General features: G+C 38.4%; 1 protein-coding gene across 2 annotated transcripts in view; it reads left to right on the top strand.

Annotated features, from left to right (window-relative positions):
* The window catches only part of HACL1 (2-hydroxyacyl-CoA lyase 1), a 40,835-nt gene extending 18,445 nt beyond the window's left edge, over positions 1-22,390 (top strand). For both annotated transcript variants that reach the window (XM_065943354.1, XM_065943353.1), the window contains 7 exons: positions 6,125-6,208; positions 7,134-7,235; positions 10,575-10,729; positions 11,723-11,881; positions 12,783-12,890; positions 13,805-13,991; positions 18,209-22,390. In XM_065943354.1, coding sequence (XP_065799426.1) covers positions 6,125-6,208; positions 7,134-7,235; positions 10,575-10,729; positions 11,723-11,881; positions 12,783-12,890; positions 13,805-13,991; positions 18,209-18,241 — 828 coding nt within the window. In that variant the 3' untranslated portion in view covers positions 18,242-22,390. The remainder of the gene's footprint in view (positions 1-6,124; positions 6,209-7,133; positions 7,236-10,574; positions 10,730-11,722; positions 11,882-12,782; positions 12,891-13,804; positions 13,992-18,208) is intronic.
* Positions 22,391-24,532: the final 2,142 nt, after the last annotated feature.

Raw genomic sequence — 24,532 nt, 5'->3', positions numbered from 1 at the left:
GTGATCAATCAGGTCAGCCTGAGCGGGGGAAGCAAAAGCAAGCAAAGCAAGCATAGCGAAGAAAAATATTTTTAGGATTCCGAGGCATTCCCTGTTGAGAAATCAGGTTTTCAGTTTAATTAGTAAGGGTTTTTTATCTGTCCCCAAGTAGGGAGATCATAAGGTCGATGACCTTAGAGTGTGGCGTTTTTTGGAAATTTTTAATGTCGCCATGGCTTATATTGGAATTCTTTCTTCCTGGGTGTTTTGCTGTTTCATCTCTAGTTTGAATGCTGGGGGCCCCCTTAGGTTGAATCTTCTGAAGAGGAAGTCATGTGAGCTCATTGGATCCATCTGGAGAAATAGAAGCATATCCTTTCCCTGTAAGATTAGTTTCTTAGATTTCTGTTGATTAGTTAACCTGTCTTGATATCAAATGGGCAAAGGAAAGGAGGTGTCCTATAATGTTTTAAAACTTCTTTTTTTGTTTGTTTGTTTTTTGCTTTTGTCAAAACATCTCTTTGTGGTAAGTTTAAAAACTTTAAAACAAATAAGGCTATATTAACAATAGTTATAAAAAGAGAGGAAAGCAATAATGATGAAAACATTCTTAGGAAATATTTCAGTCCAAAAGAAAAAAATCATTCAGAAATCTGTTTGGGACTGGTATTTGGCTGTGGTTTGTGTTATTTGGGGCAAAGGATTAGGAGTAACCATTCAAATATTTTTTCCTAAGTGAAATTACTGAAAAGGTGATGCAGAACAACTTGACAAATGAAATGTTGCTCACATCCAAATATATTTGACCTTGTCCTTGAAAAAGAAATGCAGCTTAGCAACTGTTGAATCTCACTGTTCAGTGTGTTAAAGAGGATGACTATCCTTCCAAGACAGACCTGAAAAGAAGGCAAACATTCCACATTTCTGATATTCTTAGGAACAAATAACCCATTCGGGAAGTAGTGTCTTTTTTTTTTTATGCCGTTTTCACCCTGCTTTAAGAATCCTACACATTGGGAACAGAAATAGTCACACCAACAATAGTTATAGGCTTAAAGACTACACTACACCAGAATCTAGCAAAGTTTGCTCTGGACAAGGAAGACAAAAGTGTTCCTGTGTATTTTCTCTTATTTAATTTTTTATTTGCAGTTACAGTGTGTAATGTGTTTGTCCAATCATGTCTTGTGTTTGTGGACTATAAGGAATGTCTGCAATCTGTTTAATAGAGAATGAATGCAAAAATTGTTTGAACTGCTTAGAAATATAGGCAGAGTCATTGTTTGTTTTTATAGAATTAGGTGTTCTCATTATCGTGAGGTAAGTTGATAGATGGGTTGTAACATGTTGTGTAGTCTTACCTTAGAGAGGTGTTGCCCCTAGAAAAGAAGAATTTGTATTGATCGAGACATGTAAGAAGGAAGAGGAAGAAAGTTCAGGACAATGACTTACATCAATTTGCCATAAAATTTTCCTTCATTTGTCATAAGCCTTTTTAAAATTCCAGCACTAATTATCTTTAAAAGTTAAAAGGCCAAAACAAAGTATGATAGCATAATAAACAAATGCAATGTTCATTTCAAATAAACATACCATACTTTGTGGTTTTCATTGTGATCCACCCAAGCATTTCAACTGCATTTTCCAATATATTTGCAGTCTGAATGTATCTGCTGACCAAAGTTAATTCTGTTAAATATTGTTTTCCCAGAATCTTTCTCTTGTTTCCAATTTGGTTTAATTTGGAGAAAGAACATTTGCTGTAGCTAGAACGACAATGAAAAACTAGTCTAGTAAAGTTTATGTAAATACCACTTTATTCTATAATAAATGTTTCAACAATTAAAAAAATACTTTTGTATTCATCATTTTATTTGCCATTTCTTATATCTTTCTATTAAAAGCATATATTTTACTTTTCTATAGCAAGCATGAAATGTCTTGTATGTTAGCATTTTATAGACCGTTGAACATATTTCTCAAATCATATTATATTATATATATATCCATTCCTATATAAATATATATTTATATTCATTAACAGCTCAAAATCTCTTCAGCTCTTCTGCAAGAAAAACCCCTTTTAAGAGTAAGCCAATGTTCAGCAATTAATGCTTCAAAATCCTACTTCATTTGGAAATGACCCAGCCATTCAACAAACTTCTACTACTTAGTTTAGCACAACTCTAGAAACCTAAGTCACTCCAATCCCAAGAGATGGCTCCAGATTATAGATAATAGCTCATTCTATCAAAAATACAATTATTTCTAAGAGCTTATCTAAAAGTTTTTATCTCATCTATATATTTGTGTGTGTGTGTGTATATATATATATATATATATATATTTATATATAAAGAGTTACCTTTTTGTTGACAAACTTAGTTTACCTTAAACCAAGGCATAATAAAAGTATTATATAATGTTGATGACTCAAGACATGTCCCAACTAGATTAACAACTAATTATATTTAAATCACATTCACATTTAAATAAACATTATACCCAACATTGAACACCCTTCAGTTCATGTAAAGCTGAATCCAAATAGAGCTCATTAACTCCACACTATCCAAAAACAAAGACATACATTAAGACATAGATAATTTTAGATGCATAGGCATAGTTCTCCGTTTGAAATTTAAAATATCCTTTTGTTTTATTTATTTATTTTGAGTTCCACCAATTTGTTAATGGCTGGAGTCCTAGATAGAGTGGGCTGTGTATCCCAAGGATATGATAAGAGTTAACTTAAGGTTTTTTCTTAGGCCTATTTTTGTTTCCCAGGCAGAACTGTAGCTCAAAAAATATATATATATTTTAACAAGTTAACCTTTTCCTAACTGCACGTGCAAGAAGAACCGGTTTTGCAATTTCAAAAAAGATTTTATTTTCATCAGTTTCCTCCGGAGTCTAAAGAATATCATAGCCATTCAGTGTCAAAAATATCATTTCTCTTTTTTGTAGCTATAGTATATTATTAATGATATATGCATGAGGGAATTGTTGTCACATAGGAAGTAAAGCCTTGGCTACAAAATTTTGACAAATACTAGGACTGTTATGGAGACAGCAATGGCACCCTATTCAGTACTCTTGTCTGGAGAATCCTAGGGACAGGGGAGCCTGGCAGGCTGACATCCATGGGGTTGCATGGAGTAGGACATGACTGAAGTGACTTAGCAGCAGCAGTAGCAGGACTTTTAAGCATACCTTGAGGTAACATAGTCTATTGAAATCTTTTATGAGGCCCGATATGATTAGGGTAAGGGAGAGAGAAAGTGAATCTCTCCCGGTCTAAAGGATGTAAAGGTATATTTAAAAAGCAATCTTGTGAATCAGTAATAATAATGTGCCAATTTTGAGGAATAGTAATAGGTGATGGGATCTCTGGTTGCAATGCACCCATAGGTTTCATAAAAGAATTAACTTTTCTAAACTCTGTTAAGAGACACCATTTGTTATGTTTCTTTTTTATAACAAAAATAGAGTTCCAAAAAGAGCAAGATTCTTCAATATGTTTCAATTTTAATTGTGTGTTTATAAGTTCTTTAGTAGCTTGTAATTTTTCTTTCCTAAGGGGCCATTGCTTTGTCCAAATAGGCTCATAATTTTTCTTAGTTATTTTAATAATTGTTTTGTTTGTTAAATGAGCAGTGGCCCCTAGGAAAAATGTGGAATGTATATCTGAGTTTGCCATTGTATAAGTAAGTCCCTTCCTATTAGATTAAAGGGTACATTTATCACATAAGGTTGTAATGTTGCAGGTTGGCCTTCTGGTCCCTCACATGAGTATATTTAAACACTTTGATAAACTTTTTGTACTTTAGTTTGAGAAATTCTTGCAATTTGGCATTTGCAAAATTGCAATTTTGCAGGATTTGGGCCATAAATGTTTGGAAATAATAGTAATATCAGATCCAGTGTCGAGGAGACCAGAAAATCTTTTACCATTAATTTTCATATTTATATTTGGTCGGGCATACTCAAATACTAATGATGTCCACAAAGATTGTTTTTGATCTGTACTGTCAAACCCATCTGTCCGTACATTATTAGAGGAATTAATAGAAATGTAAGGTAAAAGAAGTAATTGAGCAATTTTGTCCCCCTTTTTGAATTGCCATAGAATCTGAGATGACATCAGAATTTGAATCTCTCCTTTATAATCTGAATCAATTATTTCAGGGTGAACAGTAATTCCTTTAGAAGTCAGACTAAATCGGCCAAGCAAAAGACCAAAAGTTTGTGGGGGCAGGGGTCCAAAAGGTCCGATAGGCACTCTATTAGGGACTATTTGAGGGTAAAGGAAAAAATCATTTAGGGCTGGTATATCGACGGCAGCACTGCCGGATGTTGAGGGTTTGAGGGAAAAGATAGAATTTGTTCCTGTTTGGAGTTTCCTGGAATAGATTTTCCATCAATATCAAATTTAAATTTACAACTTTTGGCCCAGTGCATTCTTCTACAGCAGCGAGGGCAAATTTTTTGGTATTTTATTAGCCTTCTTAGGGCAGTCCCTTTTTAAATGATTTTTATCTCCACAATTAAAGCATCTTTCATTTTCCTTTCTAAAGGCAGTAGCCATTGCCTCAATCAGCATTTGTATCTTTTGAGTTTCTGATCCTAGATTGCGATAAGCTTTCAAATAATCAATAATAATCTTAGTCTCACAAATTGCAGCTATAGCTCTTGGACATTTTTGATTTGCATTCTCATAAGCAAGTAATTTTTCTAGCTGTTTTTTGGTTTCTTCTCCGAGTACAGTACGGGAAATAGCAGCTTCTAATCTAGTTTAAAAATTAGCATAACTTTTCATTAGGTTTCAACAAATGAGAGACTTTTGGAGTTGTGACTGTTGGCAGAGGAGAAGCATTTGGAGCAGCCGGGGCAGGGTTAGTAAGAAAATTTTGAGATATTTTGTATTGTTTTAATTGGGCCTTTTGTAAAGTTTAATCATTTAATTTATATTTATGTAATGAGTGTTCTATCTGTTGCTGAATATTGGAAGGGCTAGAATGTACCTTGAAATGGCAGAATTATAGCTTTAATAAGAACCCATAGGGGCTAAAGATCAATTGGAATATTTTTTCCTTGTTTGGCTGCTCATTTAACATTTTCTTTGACCTGGAGCCAAATTTCTAAATCAAAACTGCATTTATCAGGAAACTAAGGATTATGTTCAACTACTGTTTGAAGGCAAACCTCTATTCATTGCCGTGAAGCCAGAAGTCCTGAAATTTAAACAAATGGTGAAGTAAAGTAGAAAAATAATGGGGCTGGCCAGCCGTTTAACCCATTCCTTAGTACTTACCGACCTCATAGGTCCCTGAGTCACTCCACCCGATATGCCACGTATACCAGTGTCCCTGTTCCTTGGCGCCATTTGTTGGGGTCCTTTAATGGACCGGAACCTTGTGGTATGGAGTCGACGATAAGAAAGTGAAAGAGAGAAAGAGAGAGAGAGACAAAAACGACCCGGGGACCTAAGCTCTGATGGAGCAAAGGTGCTTTAATGATTTTTCTATGAGTATATTTAGGCTGTAGTACAAGAAACTTCTTTCGGGAATGATAGAGATCAGAAAACCAAATGTACAGCAACCGTTACCAAGGGAACAAGGGGTAATGTTAGTCACAAGGTCAGGAGACAATCCATATCTCAAGAAAGGGAAAGGAGATTAAGCTGTTTTGTCCTAAGGAGAATGTTTACTAAAGGAGACTCATGCTTGCCTCACACAATGACCTCAGTCCCTGGGAGCAGCGTGCTGTTCCGCTTGAAGAGGGACAAAGGACTCATGAGAGACAGCATGTAGGAGTCCTCCCGTCAAACATTCCCTGACACAAATGTATTCCTCTGAGTATAATGGAATAATACTGAAGTTCTGCAGAGTAGATTTTAAAATGAGGGAAGTTAGTGAGGTTTCTATACTAGCCGTGATACTCTAGATATATCAATATATATCTATATGATATATATATCAATATATCAATCTATAGATTTTTACTTTTATTAAGGAACTTCTTGAATATCAAATCTAAATCATATGCATATGTGTAACATGCACAGTCCATTTATTCAGTCTTGATTCTTTAATGATTTTTAAGGATAAACATGGCTTATTCTTTAGCCTTGTCTCTTTTTTAGGTTGATATCTGTGCAGAAGAATTGGGGAATAATGTAAGGCCTGCTGTGACCTTGCTTGGAGACATAAATGCTGTCACTAAACAGGTGAGAGCTTTTGCCCAGCTTCTAGTTTATGTGGCTTGGTCTTAACAGAAGTCAGTTCTTGAAAATGTTTCACTTGGTAACAGGTCTTTTAATATCTAAAATAAAATTTATGATAGAAAGCTATTCTTAAATATAACTATAGAACTTGGTAAATCCAACTCCTTATATATAGATCATGTGAGTAAGTTAAGCATTTTTGAAATGAGTGAAAATTTAAAGGCATTTGGTTGGCAAACTGATCCAGCTATATGAAAGATTATAATGCAGCTTCCAGAGGAACTGAACTTAGAGCCAAGAAATGGCTTTACCTACTGGAAAAAATTCTAGCTTAGTGCTTCTTTTGGCAATAAAGATATTTTTACTCTTCAAGCTGTTATCAGTGACTTATCCAGATTCTTATTATTTGTATATAATTTATACATCTCACTGTGACAGGAGATAAAATATAGCACATTTATCACTTGGCTTTGGATTTAAATTAGTATCATAGTCATCGTTACACAAAATTGGAGTGTGATCCCCAACCGCATATTAAAACACTCTGGAACATTTGATCTGTGTCATGGGAATCCCTAGGTATTAGGGCTCTGAACCTTCTTGCCCAGGTTCTTTGATTTTCCTTCTTGTGTCAAATGCAGAGAAGGACTTATGAACGCCCCTGCCTGTGATATGTGCTTGGGGCATCACTTGTGTTTTGTCTTATGGAATCCCAGCTTCTGGCAGAGGTTGTCACTGAACTAAGCAGAGGCTTTCTGTGGTACCTGTTTATCTTCCATCAGTTGTTTACTGCCAAGAAGAAAAACAGAATATGAGTGATGTGAAGGGTAGGATAGTGTAGCTATATTGTCTTCTTTAGAAGAGACTTTTATGCTAATATGATTTAAGCTTATTTTCAAAAAGGAAAGAAAAAGTTTGTTTTTTTTAGCTTTTAGAAGAATTTGATAAAACACCATGGCAGTATCCTCCTGAGAGCAAGTGGTGGAAAGTTCTGAGAGAAAAGATGAAGAGCAATGAAGCTTTATCCAAGGTAATATGGGACCCACTGATATTCAAGAACGCTGCAGGTCCATGGTTGTTAGTTCTGTCATAGCATGCACACATATGCATTCCTAAAATCACCATGCATAAGATATACATACACACACATTCATATATGTATTACAATAAATACAGCACCTGAGTTTCTTGTGAAAGTGGGCACTGGAAGGGTTACAGCTTGTGAGTTACTGTGAAGCGGTGGAAAGCAGGGATCTGACACTCGACAGAGCAGTAAGAGTCAGTGTTGAATGGCTGTGGCTCCTAATCCTCAGTTTGACCTTGGTACCAAATCACAGGAGATATTTTGGAACCTTAAATCCTGGGGCATGTTGTGGCATGTTTTACTGCCTTTAAGGTGTAAGTTCTTTTTTTTTTTTTTTTTTAATTTAATTTAATTTTATTTTATTTTTTCAGTGGGTTTTGTCATACATTGATATGAATCAGCCATAGAGTTACACGTATTCCCCATCCCGGTCCCCCGTTGTAAGTTCTTTAAGGCATTCATTTAAATAAGTGTTTCATCAAAATTGAAAATTTGATCTAATGTATAGCCACCTTTTTCTTTTTTTTTTAATTTCAATTTTATTAAGGTATTAAATTATAAAGTAAAGTATATCATGGTACTTTGGTATACATACACACTGTGAAAGAATTCTCCCTATCTAGTTAATTAACACATCATCTCCTCACTTTTAAGTTACCTTACGGTATGTTATGCTGCTGTGATCTATTCTGTTCTGTCAGTGAGACCATTTGTAGACTTCTTTTCCAACTGAAACTTTTGCATCACTGGTGGAAATTCTTTCTCAACTTCCTCATCTTTGCTCATGGCTTTACCTGGTAGCTAAACGCTTTGGAAATTGTCGTAACGTATGAAATTACCAAACCATCCAAAGTTAGCCCCAAAATGTACCACTTCTGCAGGATTCTTCAGTTTCTGTTTAAAGTCTTTACTTATGTACAGCGTTTTCTCTTTAATTGTGAGAAAGGTGGTTCCTGACTTTTTCCCCCACTGTTCTATGTATTCCTCTGCATCTTGGTTCATCTGAGTGCAGTTTTCTGTTTGTGTACTGGTTCTAACTGATAGAATCATGCATAAGCAAATATGAAATTCCAGCTATACTCACATTGTTCCCTAATATATCAATTGTCTTGGAATAAATTTGCATTTTCCAAACAAGTAGAGTTTATTATACATGATTCTTTCTTTCTCTGAGATTTTAATCAGTGTCTGTTTCTCCTATCAAGAGCCAGTCACACTTCTTTTTCCTGAATGAGATTGTGATTAATTCCTTCTTTTCTATAGGAATCACCTTGGTTTAAGATGGAAGGATCTTGCCTGTCTTCTCTGGTGCATGAGTATAGGAGGGTCCCTCATCCATCTTGGGTACAATCTCCAGCAAATGAAAGTGGTCCAGGTGAAGAAGCAGTGCTGGGACAAGATGGGGCTCTGCTGCTGATACTCTTAAAGGCATTTGGCCAGACAAGGACTTTGACCTTGCTGTCTTCTCCTCCATTTAGAATCCCTCCAGAGTAGTGGGTGAAGCATAGCTCCTTCCCAATGCTGTGTGTAGGGAAGGATTAGATTTTCAGATTTTCTAAAACCCCAACTTCATTTTTTATTTTTAATGCCATATTTTAGATGAAAATCTTCTAGAATAAAATTTTCACTTTTTCTAAGGCAGTCTTTTCCTGAAAGTGCTCAAATAAGACTGTTTAGTTTTGCCTAACCCAGTGTTTTTAGCTGTCTTTACTGTGGGACGTCTTGGTCTTTAATACGCTACTGTGCATTGTGGATCTTCAGGAAGAGGGATATTTCCTGGCTTATTTGATTGTGTTCCAAATTGGGACTGGGACCCGTTTTGCTTGGCCTGTTCCCTAGGACTGTATGCAAGTAAGATAGCTTCTCAGAGTGGTCATCTGATGGCCATTTGGGAATTTCATAGCTTACATTAGGTTGGTGAAAAAGTAATTGTGGTTTCGGACCATAAATTTTAAATCATTATAACTAGGCTCGAACACATCTTTATTAATCAAAATAGGACCTGTTACAATTAATACATTTTTGCCAACAAGAAATAAGTTTGTTTTTGCCTGTAGCATAAAAATCCATGCTTTGGGATTCAGTGAACTCTTGGGAAGCATTTTCCACCTCCTGCTGGTTGTGGAAGCATTTTCCCTGCAAAAAGTTGTCAGGATGCTTGAAGATGTGGTAGTTGGTTGGCAGGAAGTCAGGTGAACATGGCGGGTGAAGCAACACTTCCTAGCCCAGTTTGCTCACCTTTGGACACACGGGCTGTGTGACATGTGTCGGACGTTGTCATGGAGGAGAATTAGGCCAGTTCTGTTGATCAGTACCAGGTGCAGGTGCTGCCGTTCTCAGTGCATCTCATCGGTTTGCTGAACCGACTTCTCAGATGTAATGGTTTCACTGGGATTCAGAGAGCTCTAGTGGATCAGATGGGCAGCAGACCACCAGACAGTGACCATGACCTTTTTTTGGTGCAAGTGTGGCTTTGGGAAGAGCTTTGGAGCTGCTTCTGGGCCCAACCACTGAGCTGGTCATCGCCGGTTGTCATGTAAAATCTACTTTTGTCTCACATCACAGTCCAGTCAAAAAATGGTTCATTGTTGTTGCATAGAATAAGAAAGGACAACACTTCAAAGTGACAATTTTTTTGGTTTTTGGTCATCTCAAGAGGCACCCACTTACTGAGGTTTTTCGCCTTTCCAATTTGCTTCAAATGCCGAACGACTGTAGCATGGTCGACATTGAGCTGTTGAACTTCTCGTGTAAGAGATCAGCTTACAGTCAGCTTCGATGATTGCTCTCCATTGGTCACTGTCAACTTCTAATGGCTGGCTACTGTACTTCTCATCTTCGAGGCTCTTGTCTCCTTTGCAAAACTTCCTGCACCACCACCACAGTGTACATTTGTTAGCAGCTCCTGGGCCACAAGTGTTGATGTTGCGAGTTGTCTCTGCTGCTTTATGACCCATTTTGAACTCAAATAAGAAAATCGCTTGGATTTGCTTTTTGTCTTAACATCATTTGCCTAATCTAAAATAAATATAAAATAAACAGCAAGTACTGTCATAAGCAAAAACACATAAAGTGCAAAATGCACATGAAAATGATGTATAACATAACCACATTTATTTAAGAATGTATTCCAATATCAAACAGCAAAGTTCAGCTGTACAAAACCAGAGTTACTTTTGCACCAACCTAAACAGTTGTTGCAAATCAGTTCAAAAGTAGCTTATTGATTTTTTTTTCTCATTGTGTCCTAATCTAATTTGATTATATTTCCCTCTAATATTTTAGGAATTAGCTTCCAAAAAGTCTCTGCCTATGAACTATTACACAGTATTCCACCATGTTCAAGAACAACTACCCAGAGACTGTTTTGTGGTGAGTGAAGGAGCAAATACTATGGATATTGGACGTACTGTGCTTCAAAACTACCTTCCTCGCCACAGGTAAGGCTTCCAAAAAAGGAATTATAATGAATTATATAATGTGTTAAATTAGAAATGACAAAAAAGCAAATTAATAAAAACATTCTGTGTGCCCATAAGGACATACTTAATAAATGTATTTTTAGGTGAGATTTTGGAGCATTTCTGTGCTTGGATCAGAGCAAGCACGTGAGACTGACGAGCTGCCTGTTGCACTAAAGAGGCAACTTAGAAAACATTTGCTTCTTAGAAGTAAAGCTGTGACAAACCTATAGCATATTAAAAGCAGAGACATCACTTTGTCAACAAAGATGTGTATGGTCAAAGCTATGAATTTTCCAGTAGTTATGTGTGGATGTGAGAGTTGGACCATAAAGAAGGCTGAGTGCTAAAAAATTGATGCTTTCAAATTGTGGTGCTAGAGAAGACTCCGAGAGTCCCTTGGACTGCAAGGAGATCAAACCAGTCAATCTTAGGAGAATTCAGCCCTGCATATTCATTGGAAGGACTGATGCTGAAGCTGAAGCTCCAATACTTTGGCCCCCTGATGCGAAGAACCAACTCACTGGAAAAGACACTGCTGCTGGGAAAGATTGAAGGCAAAAGGAGAAGGGACTGGCAGAGAATAAGGTGGTTGGATGGCATCACTGACTCAATGGACATGAATTTGAGCAAACTCCAGAAAATAGCAGAGAACAGAGGAACCTGGCATTCTGCAGTCCATAGGGTCAAACACGACTTAGCGACTGAATAGCAATGCTTGGTGTGTCCTGAGGTCATGTGATAATTTGTGTTCTGAGGATATATTCATAGTCTTTCAAGCAATCATAGGTGATTTTTCCCATTCATTCTGCTTATCCGTAACAAATTAGTTTCTCACAGTCTTAATACTAAGGAGAATGTTTTTATTGTTCTTTATTGTTCCGTGAGCCATGTGGATATGACTAGATTTGTGCCAACCACATCATCTGTGATATACCCAGAGAGTTTCATTTTAGCTCTGTTCCCCAACAGACTTGATGCTGGTACTTTTGGAACAATGGGAGTCGGTTTGGGATTTGCCATTGCAGCTGCTGTAGTGGCTAAAGATAGAAACCCAGGGCAGCGGGTCATCTGTGTGGAAGGCGACAGTGCATTTGGATTTTCTGGCATGGAAGTAGAAACCATCTGCAGGTAAAAAAGCATCCTGAATCAGGGCATTTCTTTCTCTGAAATATGAAAAATTATACCCAAGACCCACTTGCCTAATGCAAAACAGGGGAGTAGCTTTTAGGTCACTGAAAGAAAGTTCTGGTCTGAGAAAATCTTGATTTCTTTGGGGAGATAGCAGAGCTTGGTGGTAAAGAGCACAGCCTCTGGGTCAGATGGCCTGGATTATTTAAATGCTGGCTGTGCCGCCAAGACCCAAAATAAGTCTCTTAACCAAACTTCAGTCTCCTCTAAAACAGGAATAGGAATCATACTAGTTCCTACCTTAATGGACAGTTCTGAGGAACAGTTGAAGTAATCTAGGTGCTTCAGTGGGGATTAAATATGGAAGGTGTCATTCTTGTTAGCCCCTAGATCTGTGAAAACCAAGGTTCAGAAAAACTCGGTGATTTGCCCGAGGTTCACAGCTGCATAGTGGTAGGACCAGTCTGCCAACCGCTAACCTTTCATTCTTTCTACTGTTCCATGATATTTCTGTTAATAATTTGATAATCTTTATTAAGGTTTCCCTGTTAGCTCAGAGGGTAAAGAGTCTGCCTGCAGTGCAGGAGACTGGGGTTCCATCCCGGGGTTGGAAAGATCTCTGGAGAAGGGCATGGCAGCCCACTCCAGTATTCTTGCCTGAAGAATCCCATGGACAGAGGAGCCCGGCAGGCTACAGTTCATGGGGTTGCAAAGAGTCAGACACAACTGAACCACTTTCACTTTCACTAGGATAACAAATGCTTAATTTTTAGTCTTACCCTCATACTACAAAAAAAACTTAAGGAAAACTATCCATTTTCAAGTTAAAATTTTAATCCAATGAAAAGAAATTGCATTAGAGTGGAAAATGATTTCCTTTATATTTTGCTCTCAATTTTAGGTACAACTTGGCAATTGTACTTTTGGTAGTGAATAATAATGGAATTTATCAAGGTTTTGATACAGATAGTTGGAAGGAAATGTTAAAATTTGGAGATGCTGCTACAGTGTAAGTAACCCAGAACAGCATGTATTTACTTTTCTCATCTAGTTTAATTAATCTCTGTTTAGAAAGTGTGCTGTCCTAGAATGTGCTTGCGTGGTGTAAATATTGCTGCTTTTCACAGTCAGCTGCTCTACAGGGCAGAAGCTGTCTGCATGGTTCCTGTTTGCACAATCATCCTTGATTGACACTTCAACGAATAGTTTATGGTCAGGGAGCCACTGAAGTCCCAGGTGACTGAGTTTGATGTCTAAGCCTTGTTAACAAAAAAGCTTATTGCAAAATGTTCCTAGTCCTACTATTTCTACTATACAGTATAGGAATATAGACGTTTACATGTTGTTTATGCTACAGAGGTCTTCCTTCCTTTTACCACTTTGCTAAATCTTGGTCATCTGATGCCAGAGTCACACTGAGACAGTACTGTGACTGGCTGTGGGATATGAGAGGTGTGAATCTGGGAGCAGGGCATGGGTATGTTTCTTAAGCCTTGCTGACTTTGTTGTTCTGTTGTTATTTGCTGTTTTGTAGTAATCATTCCTTTTTTCTTCTTTTTTATGAGGAGAGGGATTCATAATAGTTGATGGTATAGCTTACATTGTCCAGCAAGGTAGCTATTAGCCACATACGGGCTGTTTAAGTTTAAATTAAAAATTCAGTTCCTCTTTTTAACTAGTCACATTTAAAGTACTCAGAGCAGCAGGTCACTAGTAGCTACTATATTGGACAGAACAGATAAAAAAATTTCCATCATCATGGAAAGTTCATTAGACATTGTCGCATAGACAATAAAAAATGTATGGAAAGTTTAATGTACAGGCATCTCAGTTTACAGAAAAGTATGCCTTTCAGTTTAGCTGAAATTTTCCCACAAATTATTTCAGACAATCTTTTCTATTGACTATGACCTTCTTTTTCAGGGCCCCTCCAATGTGTCTTCTGCCCCACTCACATTATGAGCATGTCATGACCGCATTCGGAGGCAAAGGGTATTTTGTACAAACACCAGAAGAACTCCAGAAATCCCTGAGGCAGAGCCTGGCAGACACAACTAATCCCTCCCTCATCAACATCATGATTGAGCCACAAGCCATGCGGAAAGCCCAGGTAAACGCAGTTGCTAAGTAGAAAGCAGAAATGCATCTCTCAGCCCACCCCCAAAAGTATTTACCAAATAGAACACCCTCTTATTTACAGAGTTCTGTGTAAACCATTTCTGAGTTTGTTACTGTCATCTGTTTGTTCAATGAGTATTTGTTAAGATAGGTATTAGATGTGCTATGTCAGTGCTAAGAATAGCTTAGTGAGCAAAGCTAGGCTCGGTTCTCACCTTGTGGAGTTTATTGTCCAGTCAGAAAGTACAGTCCATCAACTCTCAACTAGAATTTATCACAGTAGAGTGAGGCAATTCCTCTGAAGGAAAGAAACCCAGTTCTGAATAAACATAAAACAAAGGAATCCAAGAAGTTGTGGAGGAAAGGGAACCTTCCTACACTATTGATGGAGGTGTAAAGTGGTGCAACTGTAGTGGAAAACAGTATTGGAAGTTCCTCAAAAAAGTAAAAATAGAGTTGCCATATGATCCAGCAATCCTGCTCCTGGACGTATATCTGATGAAAACCATAATTTGAAAAGATACATGCACCCCAGTGTTCACTGCAGCTTTATTTGGAATAATGAAGACATAGAAGCAACCTAAATGTCCATCAAGAGATGAATAGATAAAAATGTAGTACTTGTATACAATGAAATATCACTCAGCTGTGAAAAGGAACAAAGTTACGCATTTGCAGCAACATGGGAGGACCTAGAGATGATCATATGAGGTGAAGTCAGTCAGAAAGGGAAAGACAAATGCTGTATGGGATCATCTGTAGGTGGGATCTAAAATTTGACACAAACTTACCTGTGAAACAGAAGCGGACAGATACAGAGAGCAGATTTGTGGTTGCCACGGGGAAGGGCAAGAGGGAAGGGATGGATTGGGAGTTAGGATCAGCAGGTGCAAACTGTTATATATAAAGTGGGTAGGCAACAGAGTCCTACTGTATAACACAGGGACCTATGTTCAAAACTCTGTTATAAGCCATAATGGAAAAGAATATGAAAAAGGTTATCTGTATACAGGTATAATGGAATCACTGTGCTATTCAGCAAAAATTAACACAGCACTGTAAATCAACTAAGTATATTTCAATAAAATAAATTCGAAAACAAACAAAAAAACCCACAAAGGAATTCAGTTTATACTGGAGTCACGAGGAAGTCTTCTCAGAAGTGATGCTTAAATTGAGAGCTGAAGGATAAGCAGGGAAGTAGGACATGCTCAGCAGAGAAGCAAGAAGAGCGCTGTGTGCAGGCTCTTTAGCAGGACAGGGCGTGGCAAGTCCAGGGAGCTGAAAGGAGGCCACAGTGGCTGGAAGGCAGAGAGTGGAGATAGGCTCAATAGGACATGAGATTATATCATAGGGTAATTTGGGCAACTATATTCAAAGTTAGTTACTTTGGCCTCTAAAGCAAAACTGCAGTATAGACTATAGCAGTAAAATAAATGATGAAGTTTATAGTATGTTCCTGTTCCATTCCAGAATAAGTTGCTTATCATACTTAGCTTTGTATTTTGATCCTGGTCCAGCTAACTTTTGCTTTCTCTTATATACCTGGCCTTCAAGCTTACACCTTGCATATCAGCTGTTGTTTTCCATGTTTTGTGTATTTTTTCAAGTAGTTTTTGTCTTGGTTCTTTATAAATCTGCTCGTAGATTTTTCTCTATTTTGAACAAGGCAGTGGACAAATGGGCAAAGTGGACACCGGGTAGTAAGTGAAATGTGAATTAACTTATTTGGAGTCTATGGAACATACAGAATTGTACTGAAATTCTGTTTTTGTAAAACAGATATCAAGGGTTTTGGTAAAAGGAATAAAGGGGAACTGTAAAACAGCCAGAAAAGAACAAAATGGCAATAAGTACATACCTATCAGTAATTACTTTAAATATTAATGTATTAAGTTCTTGAGTAAAAATAAATAGAGTGGCTGAATAGATAAAAGACACATCTATATGCTGCCTATAAGAGACTCTCAGTTATAAGAATACACACAAACTGAAAATAAAGAGATGGGAAAAAATAACTCATGCAAATAGAAACCAGATGAAAGCTAGAGTAGCTGTACGTACATCAGATAAAATAGACTTCAAAACAAAGACTGTAATAAGAGAAAAAGAAGGGCATTATTTAATGATAAAGGAGTCAATCCAACAAAAAGACATAACATTTGTAAATATGCATACAACATAGGAAACTACACACATACACATGGATATAAAGCAAATATTTACAGACCTAAAGAGAAAGAAACATCAATATAATAATACTCAGGAACTTTAACATCCACTTACATCAGTGATAGCTTATCCAAACACAAAATCAGTTAGGAAACATCAACCTTAAATGATGCATTCAAACACATGGACTTAACTTACTGTCTGAAAACATTTCAGTATACACTTCCATGGCAAATCATTGGCCACAGGCGTTAGTTTCTGCAAAAACTCCCCAGTCAATAGCATATGTATTCAGAACATTCCTTTCAAAAACAGCAGTATACACATTCTTTTCAAGTACACATGAAAGATTCTCCAGGATAGATCATATGTTAGGATACAAAGCAAATCTTCATAAATTTAAGAATAAAGTCATACAAAGTTTCTTTTTCAGCCACCATAGTGTAAAACTTGAAATCAATTACAAAAGAAAACTAGAAAATGTGGAGCTGAAACAACATGCTACTGAGCAGCAAAGGGGTCGAAGAAGAAATAAAAAGAAATTTTTTTTAATGTCTGAGACAAATGAAAATGGAAATACAATATATCAAAACTTATGGGGTTCAGCAAAAACAGGTCAAAGAAGTTCATAGCAATAGGATCACAACAAACTGTGAAACATCCTTAAAGAGATGGGAATACCAGACCAGCTTACCTGCCTCTTGAGAAACCTGTATGCAGGTCAAGGAGCAACAGTTAGAATTGGACATGGAAGAACAGAATACTGGTTCCAAATTGGGAAAGGAGTACATCGAGGCTATATACTGCCACCCTGCTTACTCAACTTATATGCAGAATACATCATGCGAAATGCTGGGCTGGATGAACCACAAGCTGGAATCAAGATTGCTGGGAGAAATATCAATAACCTCAGATATGCAGATGACACCACCCTCATGACAGAAAGGGAATAGGAACTAAAGAGCCTCTTGATGAAGTTGGAAGAGGAGAGTGAAAAAGCTGGCTTAAAATTCAGCATTCAAAAAACTAAGATCATGGCATCCAGTCCCATCACTTCATGGCAAATAGATGGGAAACAATGGAAACGGTGACAGACTTTATTTTCTTGGGTTCCAAAATCACTGTGGACAGTAACTGCAGCTATTAAGTTAAAAGACGCTTGCTCCTTGGAACAAAATCTATGACAAAGCATATTAAAAAGTAGAGACATCAACTTTGTTGACAAAGGTCCATCTAGTCAAAGCTATGGTTTTTCCAGTAGTCATGTGCAGATGTGAGAGTTGGACCTTAAAGAAAGCTGAGAACCAAAGAATTGATGCTTTCAAACTGTGGTGCTCGAGAAGACTCTTGAGAGTCCCTTGGACAGCAAGGAGATCACACCAGTCCATCCTAAAGGAAATCAACCCTGAATATTCATTGGAAAGACTGATGCTGAAGCTGAAGCTCCAGTACTTTGGCCACCTGATGCAAAGAGCTCATTCACTGGAAAAGACCCTGATGCTGGGAAAGATTGAAAGCGGGAGGAGAAGGGGACGACAGACGATGAGATGGTTGGATGGCATCACTGACTCGATAGATGTTAGTGTGAGCAAGCTCCAGGAGATGGTGATGGACAGGGAAGCCTGGTGTGCTGCAGTTCATGGGGTCGCAAAGTTGGATACAATTGAGTGACTGAAAAACGACAAACCATAAGTTTGTTTTCTACATATTTCTGTTTTGTAAATTTCTCTCTTCTTTTGCATGTATTTCTGCTTCTTTCATAGTCTATAGTTTTTTTGTGTGTACCCTGATTATTATTAATGGGGCAAGATTCAGAAAATAATATTAGATTGTTTTGTAGGATGAGACAGAAGATTCACTAATGGATTGTTAGCTCCTTTTTAGGAAAAGCTCTAGATCAGAGATAAACTTCATTTACCCCCACTGTGACTAGTGTTGTTATAATGGGACTTTGAGATTTTAGAGCAAGCAAAGTAGGATATAGTTTGACATAGTTATTTCTTTTGGCTGAATATTTGTTGTCTTTTCTTTTTCTAGGATTTTCACTGGCTGACCCGGTCTAATCTGTAAATAAAGATGCCAGTGAGTGACTTGAAGAGTCACTCTTTCCTATAAGATGGAACTTTATTTTTCACAACAAAATTACTATAATGTTAAAATTGTCATGTAAAAATTAAATGAAACATTTCTAAATGACATTTTGTAGTGCAGGAATTGATTAAAAATATAAAAAGTTAGCAGTATATCCTACCACAGAAATAACCATTTACAGATGGAAGAAGGGGTTAATTACATTGTATTGTGACTGCCTAACTGTTGAATTACACATAAATATTCTTTTAAATAAATCCATCTTAGTGTCACATATCTTTTAGAAACCTCTTCAGACAAAAAAAGCTTCAAGAACTGTATACCGAGAGGCATGTTCAGTGAGTTGGAATACTGGACTATTTCTGCCTTGTGGTTTGTCCACTGAGCACTTTGTACCTTAGTCTGCCCAGGGTTTGATGGGCCTTGTTCTACACTATAAGTTGAGTGTGTGTTTTATTTTTCTGTAAAGAACTTATTAAACCAAAGGAGAAGTCATATCACACCCAAACTAATAACTTCAGGGTATATTTGGATAATCAACCTTCGTGTATGTGTACCACATTGAGAGCAACAATCAACAGCCTTAATATATAAAGAACTCTTATAGATAAGAAAACTGTTAATGTACTAGTCAAAAAATGAGCAAAGGGCATGAATGTATAATTAATAGAAAAAAAGCAAATGATCAATCAGAGTATGAGTATGAATACAAATGAGTATGTAAGTTAAACTTAAGAACCTCTTTGATCCCCCAGCTCCTTGGCAAAGTACTTTTTAAATTATAGTTTTCAGCATTTGGTGAGGGTGAAGGGAAGAGGGGAGTGCTGTGCCGAAATTGGTACAAATTTCACTGAGGAATTCCAGCAGTGTTTGTATTCACAATCATAAAATGTTCATACCCCATACCTTTTGACCCAGTGGGCATATTTCACGAATGTATTTTAAAGAAATAATAAAATATTTGGTCAAATATTTATTTGTAAACCCATTCAGCATGGTTTTATTTAGGAACAACCCCAAGGTTTAATAATAAGACATCAGTTACATAAGTTATGATTTTTCAACATCATAAAATAAAAATTGTGTTGAAGAGAATGTTTATTAATGGAGAAATAAATGGCAACCCACTCCAGTTTTCTTGCCTGGAAAATCCCATGGACAGAGGAGCCTGGTGGGGGTCCATGGGGTCCCAAAGAGTCAGATGTGACTGAGCACAATCACAGCTACAAAAATGGATGGGTTCAGGTCTGGATATATACATCTTTACTCATTCACAGATAATCTACATAGAGAAAAAAGGGTACGAAGTAAACCAAAATTTTAGTATATCTTGGTGATGGTATTTAAGTAACTTTTATTTTTCGTATGTTTTTTTCCTACTTGTATAAGATTTTAAAATGAAAATAATTATATAATTGTATTCTCAGAAAGAGATACTATTTTAAGAAAATACTAGAAATGGGAAGTATCACTTATTTTCAGAGTCGTTCTTGTTTATTATCTGCAGTCATATATGAATTGGGGTATAGGACTTTATATCTCAATTCAGCTAGTTTGACTGTGTCACGCACATCGGACTTGTATCCATCCGTTGGCTTGTTAGGGGCCTAAGTGACCTCCGCGAAGCAGTGGCCTCCAGCTTGGAGGTGTGAGCCGAGGAGATGCTTGCAGGGAGATGTGGTTTCACCTGATAAGCCCCCGAGATCAGCGCCCCCCGCCCCCCGCCGCCCCAGCAGGTCCCCTTATGGGGTTCTGTGATGCACACTGCAGAGCCTGGGCTGCGGAGAGCAGGCAGAGCGTGGGTGGCCCCTGTCATCTCACCAGGTGTCCCCTGCTCCCCATGGATGGTGGCCTCTGGAGGCCACGAGCAATACAAGGTTTCCCTAAAAGGTGCAGGGCTTGAAGAATATTTGTGAGCTGAACTGTATAAATCGGGATACTCAATGTCATTTAGGGGTGCGTTTTCTAGTCATTATCTCAAGAGAGAAAAATTTGGCAGGTTAATAGGCTGATCAGCGGAGGTCCGTCTGAACATATAAAGACCAGATTAGTCCAGGAGCACTGTCCACTGACTGCCTGTTTTATAAATGGGAACTTGAAATTGGTTTCCTCATTGGGATCGTTTCTTAGAAGGATGAGATACTCATCAAGCCCCTCTGAAATGAATCTGTTGATCGATAGTCCAAGTTTACTTGGTAAAACATTTTCATATCCCCTAGTTTCATAAGGAACATTCTTAGGTGACCTTAGCATGTTGAATACCCCAGTGCCTCATAAAAACTGAACTTTGAAAGATCATGGTTGTTTCCTTGATTTAGGAAAGCTCAGAATTCAGGCTCAGAAATGATTTATCAGATTAGTTCCTCTACTAATTTTGTTGTTTCAGTCAGTAAGTCATGTCTAACTCTTTTGCTATTGATAGTATTCTTTCCCAAACCTTTCATGTTTCATGGGGTTGTCTAGGGGTTCAAAGAATCAGCCAGAAGCCCAGTGCCTGGCACATAGAAGACTCTCAATAAATGCCATTGTGTTTTAGGAAGATGCCCCTTTAGAAAATGGGTGAACACTGGCTGGAATTGTTTCCTATTTAGCAGCGTGGTTTCACTTTGCAAATAAGTGGTCTTATTTCCCAAAGAGATGGGTCATTTTCTGGAAAACAGGGCTGTGTGTTTTTACTTCCTTAAACAGCCACCTACTCACTGGATGATAGTTGACTGAGAATTTATCATGTTTGGAAACAGTGGATATTTTCTATGGTTATTTCACCTGTGCACCTTTGGAGTAGCTCAGCTTATTATGTGACTGGAGTGTATTTTCTGTAGAGAAAAGAGTCTCAAATCTATTACAAAGAAATAATAGAATTTTGAACCTCAAAGGAAAATAAAAATAATATTGCTTCCAGACATATATTTGCTCTTTTATTACCTCTAATTATAAGTACCATACAATATTGTATTAGTTTCAAATGTATAATATAGTGATTCAGTATTTTTATACGTGATGAAATGGTCACCATGGTAACATCAATTACTATCGTTCACCATGCAAAGCTGTTCCAATATTATGTTGCCTGTGTGTATGTTATATGCTCATGCATTCTTTTTAATGTCTGAGTAATATTCCATTGTGTATATATACCACAACTTTCTTATCCATTCATCTGCCGATGGACATCTAGGTTGCTTCCATGTCCTGGCTATTGTAAACAGTGCTGCTATGAACATGGGTACACGTGTCTCTTTCAATTCTGGTTTCGTCGGTGTGTATGCCCAGCAGTGGGGTTGCTGAGTCGTATGGCAGTTCTGTTTCCAGTTTTTTAAGGAATCTCCACACTGTTCTCCATAATTGCTGCACTAGTTTGCATTCCCACCAACAGTGTAAGAGGGTTCCCTTTTCTCCACACCCTCTCCAACAGCTGGAAGTTTTTACCTTTTAAACTTTGTCCCCTCTTTTATCTGTCCTTAATCTCACTTTCTTCTGGCAACCACCAGTTGGTTCTCTGTACCTGTGAATCTGTTGTATTCTGTTTGTTCATTTGTTTTTTGGTTTTTAGATTCCATATGTAAGTGAAATCATGTTCTTGTATTTCTCTGTTTGACTTATTTCACTTAGCATGCCATCCTCCAGGTCAGTCCTTGTTGCTGCAAATGACAAGACCTCATTCTTTAAATGGCTGAGTAGCATTGTATTAATACCACATCTTCTTTATCCAGTCATCTATGAATGGACATGGCGGTTGTTTCCGTATCTTGGCTATTATAAATAATGCTGCGGTGACCATACGGGTGCATGTATCTTTTTGAATTAATGCTTTTATGTTCTTTGGCTAAATACCCAGAAGTGGAATTGCTGGATTGTATTGTAGTTCCATTTTTAGTTTTTTTGCGGAACCTCCATATTGTTTTCCATAGTGGCTGCGCCAATTTCTTTTACTGTTTTTAAGACATTTCTCTAGGCAACGGGGAAGTACTGCAGTGCCATGAAGAGGTGGTACATGGCTAAACGTAGATTTAAGAGAGACTGTGATGAAGTTTCCTAGAATGTATTAAGAAAGTTGGAACCCAGTTAAATTCCAGGTGGGAATTGTGACGGAGAAAGCCTAATAAAACAGTGTGTGGACTGCTGTGGAAAGTGAAATGTATACAGATGCAGTTTGAATCATCTGGTGTTTCCCGGTTGCATTTGTTGGCTGCTAATCTGAATAATGGGGTCAACCCAGATTGCTCAGTGAGGCATCTGCCTGCCAGTGCAGGAGACGCAAGAGGTGCAGGAGACGCAAGAGATGCAGGTTTGATCCCTGGGTGGGAAAGATCCCTCATAGCAGGAGATGGCAACCCACTCCAGTATTCTTGACTGAAAAGTTCCATGGACAGAGGAGCCTCTCAGGCTACTGTCCATGGAGTCTCCAAGAGTTAGACACGGTTGAGTGGCTGAGTACACACACGTGCACTCTCGCGGTCGAGGCTGGCTAGCTGGCCAGTGAACCCGGGGTGGACCAGTTGTGTGGTTACCCCTGCAGTTAGGGAGCAGAGAAAAAAGGCCCAGCTAGAAACACTTGAATCTTCAGTTTCAAAGTTTGAAGGGAACACTTTAAATTTTGACTCAGGCCTGGAAATACCCAGAGACGGCATCATCCACCGTCTCCTTCCCAGGTGTCACTGGAGCTGGCTTTGAGGTTACTCTATAGCTAGCGGGTTTGTCCTGAGCCTGACTCTCTGGTCCCAGCGTATGCTTCACGGCTAAGGGAGAGCTGAGGAAATCAGACCCAGCGTTGCCGCAGCCTGAGCTCTGCCGTGCCATTTCCACTCCAGGGCTCTGTGTGCTGCCCCATGTGCCAGATGGTGTCACGTCTTCCATGAAGCCGTCCGCTCTCCCAGCCCTCCAATAGCACCTCCTTCGCTGCTCACGTTATTCGTGGTGAAGTGAATCCCCATCTCCCTTCCCGCCTCGACTGAGTCCGTGTGCACCCAGATGCCGCCCACCCTCCTCTCTCAGGGCCTGCATCTGCTTGTTGTCTTTGGCAAGCTCCTCTGAGGGCTGCCCCATGAAGAATCTAGTCCCATGTGTCATGTAGCGATATATACATCACGGCTCAGGCGTTTTCTGGCAAGGGTGGAGGCCCAGGAGGGGTTTATGTGACAAAAGCTGCAGCAGACAGCTCTGAGGGTGCAGTGTGGATAGGCTGAGCCATCGGGGATCAAAGGTCAGCCCTAGGGCCTGGGTTAGACAAGCCCCACCACCCTTAGCAAGGAAGGAAAAGAAAGCCTTCCTCAGCGATTAGTGCAGAGAAATAGAGGAAAACAACAGAATGGGAAAGACTCTTTCCCATCTTCGACATCTCTTCAAGAAAATTAGAGATACCAAGGGAATATTTCATGCAAAGATGAGCTCAATAAAGGACAGAAATGGTATGGACCTGACAGAAGCAGAAGATATTAAGAAGAGGTGGCAAGAATACACAGAAGAACTGTACAAAAAAGATCTTCACGTCCCAGTTAATCACGATGGTGTGGTCACTCAACTAGAGCCAGACATCCTGGAATGTGAAGTCAAGTGGGCATTAGAAAGCATCACTACGAACAAAGCTAGTGGAGGTGATGGAGTTCCAGTTGAACTATTTCAAATCCTGAAAGATGATGCTGTGAAAATGCTGCACTCCATATGCCAGCAAATTGGGAAAACTCAGCAGTGGCCACAGGACTTGAAAAAGGTCAGTTTTCTTTCCAATCCCAAAGAAAGACAGTGCCAAAGAATGCTCAAACTACTGCACAATTACACTCATCTCACACGCTAGCAAAGTAATGCTCAAAATTCTAAAAGCCAGGCTTCAACAGTACATGAACCGTGAACTTCCAGATGTTCAAGCTGGTTTTAGGAAAGGCAGAGGAACCAGAGATCAACATCCATTGAATCATCAAAAAAGCAACAGAGTTTCAGAAAAACATCTATTTCTGCTTTATTGACTATACAGAGCCTTTGACTGTGTGGATCACAATAAACTGTGGAAAATTCTGAAAGAGATGGGAATACCAGACCACCTGACCTGCCTCTTGAGAAACCTGTATGCAGGTCAGAAAGCAACAGTTAGAACTGGACATGGAACAACAGACTGGTTCCAAATAGGGAAAGGAGTCCATCAAGGCTGTATATTGTCACCCTGCTTATTTAACTTATATGCAGAGTACCTAATGAGAAACGCTGAGCTGGAAGAAGCACAAGCTGGAATCAAGATTGCCAAGAGAAATATCAATAACCTCAGATATGCAGATG

This window comes from Muntiacus reevesi, chromosome 8 (genome assembly GCF_963930625.1).
Source record: "Muntiacus reevesi chromosome 8, mMunRee1.1, whole genome shotgun sequence".
In the NCBI taxonomy this organism is placed as follows: Eukaryota; Metazoa; Chordata; class Mammalia; order Artiodactyla; family Cervidae; genus Muntiacus; species Muntiacus reevesi.
The sequence above is the reverse complement of the archived record's forward strand: the minus strand, read 5'-3'. Positions and strand labels throughout refer to the sequence as shown.